This window comes from Lissotriton vulgaris, chromosome 5 (genome assembly GCF_964263255.1).
Source record: "Lissotriton vulgaris chromosome 5, aLisVul1.2, whole genome shotgun sequence".
In the NCBI taxonomy this organism is placed as follows: domain Eukaryota; kingdom Metazoa; phylum Chordata; class Amphibia; order Caudata; family Salamandridae; genus Lissotriton; species Lissotriton vulgaris.
In genome coordinates this window covers 479,460,788-479,476,088 of record NC_141693.1, presented here as the reverse complement: position 1 = coordinate 479,476,088, position 15,301 = coordinate 479,460,788, and the positions used below count along the sequence as shown (strand labels likewise).

General features: G+C 45.6%; 1 protein-coding gene across 2 annotated transcripts in view; it reads left to right on the top strand.

Annotated features, from left to right (window-relative positions):
* ZBTB40 (zinc finger and BTB domain containing 40) overlaps positions 1 to 15,301 on the top strand; it is a 324,401-nt gene that overhangs the window by 210,983 nt on the left and 98,117 nt on the right. For both annotated transcript variants that reach the window (XM_086921924.1, XM_086921925.1), the window contains one exon: positions 14,446 to 14,532. In XM_086921924.1, the coding sequence (XP_086778050.1) occupies positions 14,446 to 14,532 (87 nt within the window). The remainder of the gene's footprint in view (positions 1 to 14,445; positions 14,533 to 15,301) is intronic.

Below are 15,301 nucleotides of genomic sequence, written 5' to 3'. Positions count from 1 at the left end.
GTGTGATGTACCATTTAATAATGGCTGGGAACCCGGTCTTCATATTGTCAGATTGAATTTTAAATTTTAGGCAGGACTATTCTGATCATGAGAAACATCTTGCCAATGATGAAACAAGGTTAGCCAAGTCTCCTTGGAAATTACAATACTTTGTCCATTAACAATCAACCCTTTCCCTAATAGGTCTTTGAAATACCTCCTAAATATATCTGTGCATGTTGATTTCTTAGTATTGGGGCAGGCGCATGTGTCAGGAGCACAATTGATACACCATGCAAAGGCTAAAAAACGAGGTTTCATGGAGTATGCAATACACCTGACCCATGCAAACTACTGGCAATTTAAGGGACTCCTAATAAAAAAAAAATTCAAACAGACCTTTATTTTAAATACTGAGTATCCCCGGGTTGTTTCCAGAAAATATCAGATGATTAACTCTTATCCAGTTGGGCTCTAACTCTTTCATTTGTCCTGCATTTAGTTTTCAAGTATGTTTGCACACGCTCATGTTAACAGTAAGTCTGCATGTGCAGCTGCAATAAATATCTTAATAGGTATTATTGGCATCCAGGTGAACTTTGCAGGGTGGATGGTTAGGATGATTTTATGTAGCTGGTTGATATCAATCTGACGGTTTAATGAATCTGCATTTGGACAACGAAAACCTGGTATTCGTAACCTCTGATTATCAATGTTAATAACAATCTACTCATTGATAAGAATCACCCTTTCACTGTCTGTTTCTCCCATGCTTGGAGAGCCTTTTGTCTTCTGTGTCACTTCTGTGAGGTCGTAACAAGTTTGATGGGTTGTCATCTTTCTCGGCAGAAGACTACAGAAGTTTATTTTGTGCTTCTGTTAGTGTAAACCATTAGCAAGGGTGCAAGATGTAAATTGGAAAATGCAGTTTAATATCATTCTCCCCGCTCCCAAGGCTCAGATTGGATATGAAGGTCTGATTACTCAGTGTATTTTAATAAGAGTGCAAGCCTGCACTAGTCTGTTGGTGGGTACTTGACATTGCAGTCCTCTTTTTACTGCCATGACTGAAAGCGCTGGCCAGTGAGGATGACCTTTGTTCTGTTTGTCCTGAAGTATTGTGGACGAGATCCATCATACTGCCCATCAGCTAATGTTCCCAAAGCACACCGAAGGCTGCCTGCAAGCTTCTGCTCACCCTCCAGCCACTACTCTACCATTGCATTGGCAGAATAAGGCTCTTTTTCTGGTGCACATGTGGTATGCTCTCCTGTCATTGTACCAAGAGCCATGCTAGGATTTCTAGCTACACCCACTGTTTGTAAGGTGGGTAGAGGGTTGCAGGGTTCTGCTGAAGGACTTTGTTAGATGCATTTCTCTCTGTCCATGCTTTTGAATGCCTTCTCATAAGTGATGAATGGATATAGAGGGGGTGGTTCTATTCCATCAACCTCTCTATGATGATGCACAGTTTTCCAATCTTGTCTGTGCAGAATTTATCTATACGTACGCCAGCGTGCTGGTTTTACAACTTGTTCCTTCATTCTGTTCACAATGACTCTATTCAACACTTAACCTGGGTTGATATAATAATTATTCCTCTGTATTTTGGTGCAGTTACTCAGGTCAGCTTTCTTGGGGATCTTGCTGAGATATTCCTCCCTCCAGTTTAATGGCACCTTTTTCTCTTACCCTATCCTTCCAAATAGTATAGAGCATGTCTACTGATGTTTCAATGTCTGCCTTCTGTGCCTCTGCAGGAATGTTGCAGGTCCTGCTGCTTTCTCATTTCTCAGATGTTTGATGGCTGGCTGTATTCTTTGCATAGTTGGACTTCTGCATTCGATTGGCAAGTCCTTGTCAGCTGGCTGAATGTCTGGTGGAGACTGTGGCATGGGCTGCTTCAGCAGTTCGTCAAAGTGCTCAACCCATCTTCACTGTTGGAATTCGTTACCCAGGATGGTCTTCCCACCTTAGTCTTTAACTGGCCTATCTGGCTTACTGTATCTGCTAGAGAGTTTTCTTGTTACGTCATATAGTTCTTTCAAGTTTCCAAGGCTTGCTGCTTCCTGGGCTTCTAACACCATCAATTCATCTTCACTTGTCTGCTCTTCAGCTTCTCTTTGCTTCCTTGTTGGTGTTGCTGTATTTGCCTTGAGCTTTCTTTTTTTCTGTTCTTCTTTGGCTGGTGTTGACTGCAGTTTTCTTTTCGTTCTCTCTTGGATTTTGTGGAGAGTCTTTGTGGAGATCCATTCTTTATGCTGGCGTTTCTTGGGACACAGTCCCTCCTGGCACGTTGATGTCACTATTTCTTTGATCTTCTCCCTCTGACTCTCTACTGGGTCTCTCTCATTCTCTGGTTCTTGAAACCTGTTATTGAGGGTGACTGAGTATTTAAACAGTTTCTGTTTTTTCAACAAATTTATTTTGCAATAAAGAAACATAACATGCTACAAAATCAGCCTGAGTATCGAGGAATACAAAAATAGAGGGAACTCTGCACACATCCAGTACCCAGAGCATGTACAAAAAGGATTAACAGACAAAATATGACACTGCTGCACTGCCCAAAGTATTTGTCTAATTTCTCCGCCCACATAGTCCACATTTGACAGTGGCAGTTCGTATGTTATAGATTGGTATTGTGATGTCTCTCTCAAGGCATTTCTCCAGGATGGATTGGAGTCTGTTTGTAAAACTCTTATTTTTCCTCATCTTTGCTGTCATTTGTATGTACATAGCACTGGATAACTTTCATGTTGATCCGCTTTCTCTTTGTGTGGAAAGTCGCTGTGAGGATTCTGGGACCAATGCTTCTCATCGAGTCAGAGGTCTGTTGGCTGGTGGAGTTTGCATCAGTGCCACACCCTGAGTATGTGGGGTGTTCTCGTCCTCGCGTCCAGAATATAGCAGCATTACCTTTGGAGCCAGTCTTTTCTGTCCGGACAGTGTCTATCTGGCTTTGCTGATGCCAAGCAGGACAAGGTTGTCTCGTACATGGTCCTCACTTTCCATGTCCTGATCATGATGGTCTTGGTCGAAAGCAGGTGGATCAGCTTTGTGGCTTCCAGGGATCTCTGGCTTTCACCACAAGGCGTCTTAGCTCTCTGTTAAGGAGATTCCTCTCTCCCCAAGGCCAGCATATCTTTTAATTCACTTTTCTGCAGCTGGGATGTCTTTTTTACATGGTGGGGTAACTAGCCTCATGCATAAATGTAGGAAAGTGAGTTTCTGTTGCAATAACCCACCCTCACTTTGTGACAGATTTCTGATGCACTTTGACTGAGCGTGCACTGGTTCCCTGCCAATCAGGTTCCCAGCGCCTGTTTTCTTTCCCTAAACTCTGGCCCACATTTAAGTCCCTTGTAAAAGGTACCACTGGTTCCAAGGATCTTGTGACCAGAGAGGGTCCCTTATGGCTGCAGCATGTATTGTGCCACCCTTAAGAACCCCACACCAAACACATGCACACTGCCTCTGCATGCTATGTGTTGTAGTGTAGATAAACTAAAAGAGTTGATGTGGCACACATTCCATGCCATGCTTTCACGCTACTGCCTGTGGCATAGGTAAGTCACCTGTCTGGCAGGCCTAACCGCCCTAAGGCAGGGTGCACTATACCACAGGTGAGGGCATAGCTGCAGGAGCAATATGCCCCTTCAAAGTCTGAGTCCATTCTTGGACACTGTTAGTGCAGTGAAGCCATTTTGAGTACAGTGGCTGGGAGTTTGTCATCACGAACTCCACAGCTCCATGATGGCTTTACTGAAGACTTAAACGTTTGGTCTCAAACTTCTCAGCATAATAAACCCACCCTGATGCCTGTGTTGGATTTTTTATAAAATGCACTCAGAGGGCATCTTAGAGATGCCCCCAGAAAAATGACCAGCTTCTATTGTAATGGCTGGCTAGTCTCTGCCAGCCAGCCAGCACCAGACAGGTTTCTAACCTCATGGGGTGAGAGCCTTTGTGCTCACAGAGGTCAGAAACAAAGCCTGCTATTGGTTGAAGGGCTTCATGCCTCCAACTTGCAAGAACAGCAGCACTTAGTGGTAAGCCTCAAAGCCTCTCACCTATTGTTATGCTGATTTGGGCTGCTCCAACTAGTGGAGCTGCCCGCTCCCCTGTCCTAGCCCCGCATTTTGGTGGCAGGACAGGTTGGAACATTTCTTAGCAGAGTAGGAGTGTGCACCTTGGCTTGGCACAGCCCTACGGTGGCCAGGAGCTGAGGTAGAATTCTCCATCTTGATTTGGAGAATTAGGACTAATAGGAATAAAAGGTGTAGTCGCCCGAGAAGACAGTAGCCATTGGCTACTGCACCCCAACCTCAGTAACGCCTGATTGTTCCTCAGATTCAATGACCCAAGAAGATGAAGGAACAAAGAGCCATGCAGCAGCAAAGGAGGAAGACGAAAACTGACTTTGCCCCAGTTCTACAGGCCTGTATCGTGTTTCAAGGACCCTGCTCGCAGAAACTGGTGTGTCCCACAGTCAACAACCTCCAAGAACCCCAGAGACCTGAGCTGCCTTTGACAAAGACTCCTGTCTCCGGTGGACACTGGATTTGTCCAGCAAAAGCAGCCTCCAACAAGGACTCTAGTGCCTCTCCGGTACTGCAAGTCCCTGCCACTCTGCACCCGCCGCCCATGGCTCAAGTCTGGGTGGCCCAATGATCCAGTGACATCTCCCCAGCGACCCTGACCTGAGATACAGTGTTGGATGACCTCTCCCGAACTTTCCCACGACGCCTGCAGCCTCATCCTGAAGGATCCTTCAGACCGCTATCAGATCTTGTGAAATGAACCAGACATCTTAAGAAAACCCTACACCTGCAACCCTCAGGCTTTAGAGTGCCCAACCGATGGTGCCCCCCACGATACAACTTACCTCTCCCACCCCTTTCTGTTTGAAAAGGCTTCCTTGAGGCATTGAGCTAACAAGCTTGCGGAGATGCACCTGTGGGCATGGGAGAGGTACTGAGACCTGAAAGGATTGTGTCAGCATGCTCAGCAACCCCAGATCAAATTCGTTTTTTATCTCTAATGATGGATGATATCCAGAAACATGTATCTAGAGATTTACAGCACTACTCTGCCCCAACTTTGGTGGAATACTCCAGTAAATATTCAAGTAAGCATGTACCATGAACTGCATTTACCATAATGCTAAGGGGCGAACTGTGCTGGGAGGTGAAGCAGTGTGCTCCCAATCCTTTCTGTTACCTCTCCAGTCATTGGATTCATTCAGCCAGTCTTCTGGTCCATGCCTGCAACCATTTTCCCAACCGAGGATCTCCATTAATCCCTTGAGGGCACCCAATGCCTTCTTGTTACCCTGCACCTGGCTACCCCTGTGCCGCTGGTGGTGCAGCCTTGGTGCTACTTGGTGACCCTTACAGTGCTGACCTCACCCCCCAGGGTCTATGTCCCTGAACCGCGGGTACGTACATGCAACTGGTGCCTCCTCGAGGTGCCCCTAGTCTCCATAGGCTTACATTGGGCCCAGTGACCTCTGAGCCTAGCCTCCCCGGTGCCGCTGGTGGTGCAGTACCTACCTTGGTCGGACTCTTGCCCGGTGTTAGTCAAACCCCACCAAAGACTGAACTTGTAATTCGAGTGCTTGCCTGAAATTACTTTCCTGTCTTTCTTCCCATAGGATTGCATTGTGTTCTCTCTGTATTGCACTAAGTGTTGATTCTGAGAAAAGTACAAAGTATCTCTTTGACATCGAATAGTATTTAATACACCTGGAAAGTATTTTTAATGCTTATACAAAACTTTGTGAAGTGTAATTTGATACAAAAGAGGATTTTAGCAGAAGAACTAGTATATGCCAGAAGCCATCTTGTCATGTTGTGTATCTGTACTTCATTTCTTTTGTTCTCCAAATGTACATCTGTGTGTGTTGTTTCTCCTCATAACACCACAACTGACAGAAATATTTGCTCTTTTTATACTGTTAATGTGAATACCTTTACTAAGAAAAGAGATGCTGGCATGTCAGTTAGCTTATACTGACACCTCAAACACTCAGAAATTTGTACGCCAACTTTTTCTTATGCACAAACCACCCAATGTCGATCTCTGGTTAAATGTCACCTGTCCCTTTTGACGTTCTAGATTCCATTAAAGGTTTTATAGTTTTGCTCTTTCTAAAGTATATGTTCGAGGCATATGAGCTGCAGATCGTACACTTTTGCAATAGATCGCCACCGGGTGTTGGGCTTGGATGATTGCAGGTTGTTGTCTTCTTGGAAGAAGTCTTTGTAGTCACGAGATAGGTCACTCCTCCTTGGACAATACTGCGCATGGTCATCGACTCCATCCTCAGATTGTTTTTTTCCGCCACTGGGTTCGGATGAAAGTTTTCCGCTCTGGCTAGAAAATACTTTTTCAAAAAAATTAAACAACAAGGGGTGGTGATGGACAGAGTTTCTGAATTAAGCAGAATACTCACACCCAGTCAAGAGATCAGGGCTAGATCCAACACCGTTTTTTAGCTCACTGCACCATCCCAGCTCAGAACCTGGCTATATGCAAATTAGTCTGTTCCTGTCCCAGTGCATGATGGGAACAGGGCAAACCAAACTACCAAGCCAATTCTTTCACTGGGAAGGAAACAAGCTTCCGGGGACCGGTTTCTGGCATTACAGCTGTCTTCGGCCCGGCTTGCTTGAATCCTGATGGTGCAATGAGCAAGGGACTCACATCTGAGCATACCCTTCCACGCTTAGGGTGGACAAAATAATTAAACAACAAGGGGTGGTGATGGACATAGTTTCTGAATTAAGCAGAATACTCACACCCAGTCAAGAGATCAGGGCTAGATCCAACACCGTTTTTTAGCTCACTGCACCATCCCAGCTCAGAACCTGGCTATATGCAAATTAGTCTGTTCCTGTCACAGTGCATGATGGGAACAGGGCAAACCAAACTACCAAGCCAATTCTTTCACTGGGAAGGAAACAAGCTTCCGGGGACCGGTTTCTGGCATTACAGCCGCCTTCGGCCCGGCTTGCTTGAATCCTGATGGTGCAATGAGCAAGGGACTCACATCTGAGTATACCCTTCCACGCTTAGGGTGGACAAAATAATTAAACAACAAGGGGTGGTGATGGACAGAGTTTCTGAATTAAGCAGAATACTCACACCCAGTCAAGAGATCAGGGCTAGATCCAACACCGTTTTTTAGCTCACTGCACCATCCCAGCTCAGAACCTGGCTATATGCAAATTAGTCTGTTCCTGTCCCAGTGCATGATGGGAACAGGGGAAACCAAACTACCAAGCCAATTCTTAACGGTGATGGATGAAGCCCTGATCTTTGGACTGGGTAAGAGTGGTCTGCTTAATTCAGACACTCTGTTCATCACCACCCCCTTTTCTGAATCATTTTTGGCCACTATAGGTGTGGCAGGGTATACTCTGACATGAGTCCCTTTCTCACTGCACCATCAGGATTCAAGCAAGCCGGGCCAAAGACGGCTGAAATGCCAGAAACCGGTCCCCGGTAGCTTGTCTCCTTTCTGGTGAAGAACAGGCTTGGTAGTTTAGTCTGCCCTGGTCCCATGATGCACTGGGCCAGGGACAGACTGATTTGCATATAGCCAGGTTCTGAGCTGCGATGGTGCAGTGAGATAAATAACGGTGATGGATGAAGCCCTGATCTTTGGACTGGGTAAGAGTGGTCTGCTTAATTCAGACACTCTGTTCATCACCACCCCCTTTTCTGAATCATTTTTGGCCACTATAGGTGTGGCAGGGTATACTCGGACATGAGTCCCTTTCTCACTGCACCATCAGGATTCAAGTAAGCCGGGCCGAAGACGGCTGAAATGCCAGAAACCGGTAGCTTGTCTCCTTTCTGGTGAAGAATTGGCTTGGTAGTTTAGTCTGCCCTGTTCCCATGATGCACTGGGACAGGGACAGACCGATTTGCATATAGCCAGGTTCTGAGCTGGGATGGTGCAGTGAGATAAATAACGGTGATGGATGAAGCCCTGATCTTTGGACTGGGTAAGAGTGGTCTGCTTAATTCAGACACTCTGTTCATCACCACCCCCTTTTCTGAATCATTTTTGGCCACTATAGGTGTGGCAGGGTATACTCAGACATGAGTCCCTTTCTCACTGCACCATCAGGATTCAAGCAAGCCGGGCCGAAGACGGCTGAAATGCCAGAAACCGGTCCCCGGTAGCTTGTCTCCTTTCCGGTGAAGAATTGGCTTGGTAGTTTAGTCTGCCCTGTTCCCATGATGCACTGGGCCAGGGACAGACTGATTTGCATATAGCCAGGTTCTGAGCTGGGATGGTGCAGTGAGATAAATAACGGTGATGGATGAAGCCCTGATCTTTGGACTGGGTAAGAGTGGTCTGCTTAATTCAGACACTCTGTTCATCACCACCCCCTTTTCTGAATCATAGAAAAGACTTTTTCAGCAACTTCGAAGCGTGAAACTTTATACAAACATTTTCGACATCAAATAGACTTTTCGACATCACCAGCTACATTCCGGTGCGTCGATGCGGGCCGTTGGGCCTATCGGCCCCGTACGGCCTACGCCTCATGGACAGAACTCCATTCAAGAGATGCCCGGTATGTCAAGCAAAATTCTCTCATAGCGTCCATCACGAGGTCTGCAACCTCTGTCTATCGCCGGAACACGACGAGTCGACCTGCACAGCTTGTGCATCCTTCCGCTCGAAGAAGACCATTTGGGATCGGAGGGCACGTCGACACGAGATGAGGAGATCAGCGCCAGCACCGGAGGCCATCTTTGAGGAGGAGATCGTCGGAGAGACGTCTCCGAGGACGAGGATCCACTTGAAGATATCTCCGAGGACGAGGCTCCACTCGTCGCCGACAAAGACTTGCCTGATCTCCAGATCATATCGGGGGCAGAGGACTCAGACGACTTGATTCTATCTTGGCAGCTCGTGAGTACTCTTGCCCCTGCACAACATACACTACCCAAGCCAAAGGCAAAGGTCGGCACTCCGCCCATGGGGCCCAGTCGAGAACGAAATATACCCTCAGACGCCCGCCTTCGGGCTCGGCTCCGAGGAAAAAGACTACGCCTTCCGGTGCCTCGGCACCGACGAAACCACATGTGCCAATTCCACCTCCTCCATTGGCACTGAAACATCCTTCGACACCGAAGGACTCTTCGACACCAGCCCAAAATGCCCTTCGGTGCCCAAAGACAAAGATCCTTCGGCACCCAAACCAAAAGACGCATCGGTGCCGAAGCCAAAGACCGTACCGTATCCGAAAGCTTCGACTCCGAAACCTTCCGGTTCCAAGAATAAAGATGGAAAGCCAGAGTCCGGCGCTGCAGGGCCAACGAGACCTGTCTCCACTCCAAAATCTCCAACCTCAGTACCAAAGACTCCAAGGCCTGATACAGAGACACCTAAACCCTCTAACAAGCCTACCAAGCCGAAACCACCTTTGGCACCGAAAAATTTGGCACAGGACTCGATAACGCCTCCTACAGCAAAAAACACTAAACAACCCCTATCTGCACCGAAAAAATCAACGCCGAAGAAGATTGTAGAGGAGGAAGAACTGTTTAGACCAGATCCTAAACAAAGAAAGGTCCATATCAATCCAAAAACTGGACATGTGGAAGCAATTCCTTACAAGAAAAGACCAGCAGACACACCACTTCTACCTGTGGTTCCTGCCAAAAAGAAGGATTGTGCAACTTCTCCAATGCACCCTTCCTCTCCTTCACCTTCTTCCTCTCCTATCCCTCCTTACATTGAACCTACAGCTTCTCCTGTTCAATCTCCTGCATCATCACACCACACTGACGAAGAGTATGATCTAGGTGGGGGGGGGGGGGGGGGGGGGGGGGATGACGTACCAGAGCCACATGCATACCCTTTAGATGAAGATGTCAATCCAGAATATCCTAAAGATGACGATATATATGGTTTCCCACCTCACAATGTGCCAGACATTCCTGATCCTCAGTACTACCCAACAAAACCTTCCTCTCCAGAAGATAGTATTAGGTTTGATCATCTATTAAATAGAGCTGCCCTTTACCACGGGGTTTCAATGCACTCTGATGCTATTGATGAGGATTTTTTACTGGATACATTTGAGCAGTGACGAAGGTGTATGCAAATACTACCCATGATCAAAGGAGTCATTAAACATGCTCCAGAAATATTTAAAGACCCGGTACGATGTAGGGTATTAAATCCAAGAATAGAAAAGAAGTATAGACCAGCACCGGCTGATCCAGTCTATATTAAGGGACATCTGCCACTAGACTCTTTAGTAGTGTCTAATGCACCAAAAAGAACCAATTCCCAGACTTCTGGTGAAACGCCCCGCCTGACAAAGAATCTAAAGTTATTGATGCGTCAGGGAAAAGGATTGCTGCGCAGGCAACAAACATATGGCACATAGAAAATACACAAGCCCTACTCTCACGCTATGACAGGGCTCACTACAACCAATTAGGAAAACTAATGGAGCATCTCCCAGATCAATACAAAGATCAGGCAGCAGAGCTCATACAAGAAGGCAAATTAATATCCAATGCCTCAATTAAATATGCACTAGATGTAGCTGACACAGCATCCAGAGCAGTCAATACTAGTGTTATACTCAGACGACATGCGTGGTTACGCATTTCAGGTTTTAAACCAGAGGTACAGACTAACATCTTGAACCAGCCCATCAATCAAAACCAATTGTTCTGGCCGGAAGTGGACAACACACTAGAAAAGATGAAGAAAGACACGGACACAGCTAAGTCTATGGGTGCATTACAATCCACACAGACTAGAAGTTCTGTTCGCCGCTCCTTTTATAGAGGAGGCTCTAAGCAAACCGGCACAGATACAACATCATCTTTTAAAACACATACACAGACCTCCTCTAACAAAGGCTACTTTAGAGGAGGATACAGAGGCAATAATAACAAGGGAAGAGGTAGCGGTAATAACAACAACCGCTCCTCTTCCACTCCCAAACAGTGACTTCCCTCTGCTTCCCCTATAGCATTTCACTCCTGTGGGGGCAGATTATCACAGTTCCTACCTGTCTGGAATTCCATCACAACAGACAGGTGAGTAAGACAGATTATCCAACATAGCTACTGTCTAGAACTCACAGCAACCCCCCCCAAACATACCACCCAGGCAGCCTCCAATGTCCACAGAACATATGACTCTGCTTCAACAGGAAGTTCTAGCACTTCTACAAAAGGATGCTATTCAAGTAGTTCCTTTAGAGGAACGGGGAACAGAAGTTTACTCCCTGTACTTCCTAATTCCCAAGAAGGACGGGACACTAAGACCAATTCTCGACCTCAGGCCCCTCAACCATTACATACAATCAGATAATTTTCACATGATCACTCTACAAGTACTCCCACTACTACAACAGGGAGACTTTCTTTCAACACTAGACCTAAAGGACGCCTACTTTCATGTTCCTATACATCCTGCTCACAGGAAGTATCTAAAGTTTGTCATACAAGGACAGCACTATCAGTTCAAAGTCCTTCCATTCGGGGTCACAACAGCACCACGAGTGTTCACAAAGTGCTTAGCAGTAGTAGCAGCACATCTCAGAAGACACCAGATACATGTCTTCCCTTACCTCGACGATTGGCTCCTAAAAGCAAAATTGTTCAACTAGTGCGTCCAACACACAAAACAAACAATTCAGACATTGCATGACTTAGGGTTTACAATAAACTACACCAAGTCGCACCTAGAGCCTTTGCACGTTCATCAGTATCTAGGAGCTACCATAGACACATCTACAGCTCTAGCGTATCCCAGTCCAGCCAGGATACAGAGCATTCAGACCTTAGTCTCCAGTTTTCAACACCAGCAGTCTCTCCAAACCAGAGTGTTCATGAGACTGATAGGCATGATGGCGTCTTGCATCTTCATAGTTCCACACGCAAGACTGCAAATGCGCCCATTACAAGAATGTCTAGCACAGCAGTGGAATCAGGTTCAAGGTCGTCTCACAGACCTAGTGTTGGTAGACAGCCGTACATATCGCTCTCTGCAATGGCGGAACACCAAAAACTTGTCAAAGGGACGGCTGTTCCTAGAACCTGTTACACAGATAGTGCTCACGACAGACGCATCCCTCACAGGATGGGGAGCCCATCTCTTACACTATAGCACACAAGGCCAATGGAAGAACTAACAAAAACAGTTCCATATCAACCATCTAGAGCGGCTAGCAATTTTCCTAGCACTCAAAACGATTCAGGTACAAGTACGAAACAAAGCTGTCCTAATACGGACGGACAATATGACAGCCATGTATTACATACAAAAACAGGGGGGGGACACACTCTCTGCAACTGTCCCAGCTTGCACAGAACATTTGGAGATGCCATTCCTCAAAACATACACCTGACAGTAGAACACCTTCCAGGAATTCACAATCAGATAGCAGATCTGTTGAGTCGACAGTCACAACAGATTCACGAATGGGAGATACAGCCACAAGTTCTTCAACCATTCTTCCAAATGTGGGAGCATCCACAGATAGATCTGTTTGCCACCCACGAAAATGCAAAATGCCCAACCTTCGCCGCCAGGTTTCCACACCCACAGTCGGAGGGGAATGCGATATGGATGAACTGGTCAGGCAGATTTGCGTACGCTTTTCCGCCTCTCCCACTCATTCCACTAGTAGTGCGCAAGCTCAGACAACAGTCTCTCAAACTAATACTATTAGCTCCCACATGGGCACGTGAAACGTGGTTCACCACACTACTAGATCTCTCACTGGTTCCACATAAAAAATGACGGCTCACGCCATCCCTTTTAACACAGAACCATGGAGAAATAAGACACAAAGAACCAAGCCAACTGAATTTGGCGATCTGGCTCCTGAAGTCTTAGAGTTTGGTTACTTAAACGTACCACCAGACTGTATGAACATAATTAAAGAAGCTAGAAGACCCACTACCAGAGCATGTTATGCCGCTAAGTGGAAAAGATTTGCAATATATTGTAACAATGATCACATTGCTTCCATCCAAAATATTATTTCTACGTTCTACACCTACAAAGGTCCAATTTCGCTTATTCTTCCATACGCCTGCATCTGGCAGCAATTGCAGCCTATTTACAGAATAGACAACATCTATCTCTCTTCAGAGTACCTGCAATCAAAGCATTTATGGAAGGATTAAAACGAATAATCCCACCTAGGTTACCACCTGCTCCAGTATGCAACCTAAACGTGGTCCTTACAAGACTTATGGGACCCCCTTTCGAGCCTTAACACAAGTGTGAATTGCAATTTCTAACATGGAAAACTGCTTTCCTTGTTGCCATCACCTCTCTCAGAAGAGTTAGTGAAATACAAGCATTCAAAATACAAGAACCATTTTTCCAGATAAATCCTAACAAAATGGTTCTTAGGCCTAATCCTAAATTCCTGCCAAAAGTTATTACTCCTTTTCACCTTAACCAATCAGTAGAGCTACCGGTGTTTTTCCAAAATTCGGACTCTGTTGTAGAAAGGGCTTTACACACCATAGATATTAGAAGAGCTCTGTTATACTACACAGACAGGACTAAATCCTTCAGAAAGACAAAACAACTATTTGTATCTTTCTCTCCCCCACACAAAGGCAACCCCATCTCTAAGGGAGGAATTGCCAGATGGATTGTAGATTGTATACAAGTATGCTATCAAAAAGCTAAATGTACACTAACGGTTCCTCCTAGAGTGCACTCCACTCGCAAACTAGGAGCCTCTATGGCTTTCTTAGGAAATATACCACTAGAGGACATATGCAAGGCAGCAACATGGTCTACAATACACATTTTCACTAAACACTATTGTGTTGATGTGCAAGCCAAGCAGCAAGCTGCAGTAGGCCAAGCTGTCCTTAGAACACTGTTTCAGAATGCTGCAACGGATACAAGCGACCACCGCTAGGGGAGACACTGCTGCACAATCGTTGCAAAAGTGTACGATCTGCAGCTCATATGCCTCGAACGAAAAATGCTACTTACCAGTATGCATCTGTTCTTGGCATGTAGAGCTGCAGAGTCGTACACGCCCTCCCCCTCCCCTGGACTTGTATCCGTTCCAGTACTCATCTTACTTAGATGCACACGCATGGACATCCTTTCTCGTTACTTCTACTAACTCCATCATTTCCCATCATGGCGAAAAACAATCTGAGGATGGAGTTGATGACCATGCACAGTATTGTCCAAGGGAGGAGTCACCTATCTCGTGACTACAAAGACTTCTTCCAAGAAGACAACAACCTGCAATCATCCGAACCCAACACCAGGTGGTGATCTATTGCAAATGTGTACGACTCTGCAGCTCTACATGCCATGAACAGATGCATACTGGTAAGTAGCATTTTCCTTCATTCTTGCCTCTTTTAGGGTGTCAGTTGCTAGCGCGTTGTGTTGCTATATCACTTTCTCTCTCTTGCCTTGGATTGCAGATATGAAGCTTCCAGAATGTGATAAATGTCAACAGATCTTCCCTTCTCCCGCTGCCCTACAAGTCCATATGAAGTGCAAACACTCAGGTGAGTTTGAAGGTACAATATGAATGTCAAAAAATACTAAATAAGGCTTTACATGCTCCCGATTATAGTCCTAATATTGAGATATCATATTGATATGTATATAGGCTTGCAACTGTGAAAAAACTGTGGACCCCAGACAATTTCCCACAAAATCTCCGGGGCACCGTTATGTTTTTACTTTTATGGCCAGAGTAGTTAAACGAACTTAGATAATCCTGTGTTTAAAATTCTAGACTATGCCATGATGCCACACCAGACTTCCATGTTCTGTCTTTTACTTTGGTGTTAGGAACCGCTCACTCGCCGCAAATGCTTAATTAAATGAGTAAGCGGGGGTGTGAGGGTGGTAAGAGAAAGGGTTTACAGTGAATGCTAGTCTCCTCAGCTGAGGTTATGTCTTAATTGGCCTCCTGGCTACCAGCGTAACAGGTGTTTGGTTTCTTGCAGATTAATTGTAGGTAAAATCTATGTTAAACATATGTCTCTGGATGCACCTTTTTATCGCTGTAGGATATCAGTGAGCCATTTCAGATCTAGCTACTATTATGCTTCCAGATAAAGGTGAGGCTGGTTTATTTGGAGAGTGTTCACATAAAAAGACCGCCCTTTCAAATGAAGTTGAGCCTTGGAACTTATTTTTCCGTTTTTTTATACTTTAATTTTCATGTTTTATCAGACATGTAAGTGATGCATGTTTATAAAGCAAACTGCGTAATTAGGTCGTTGCTTGCAGACCCATATTTATCTGTGTGCATCGTGGAAATGTGGA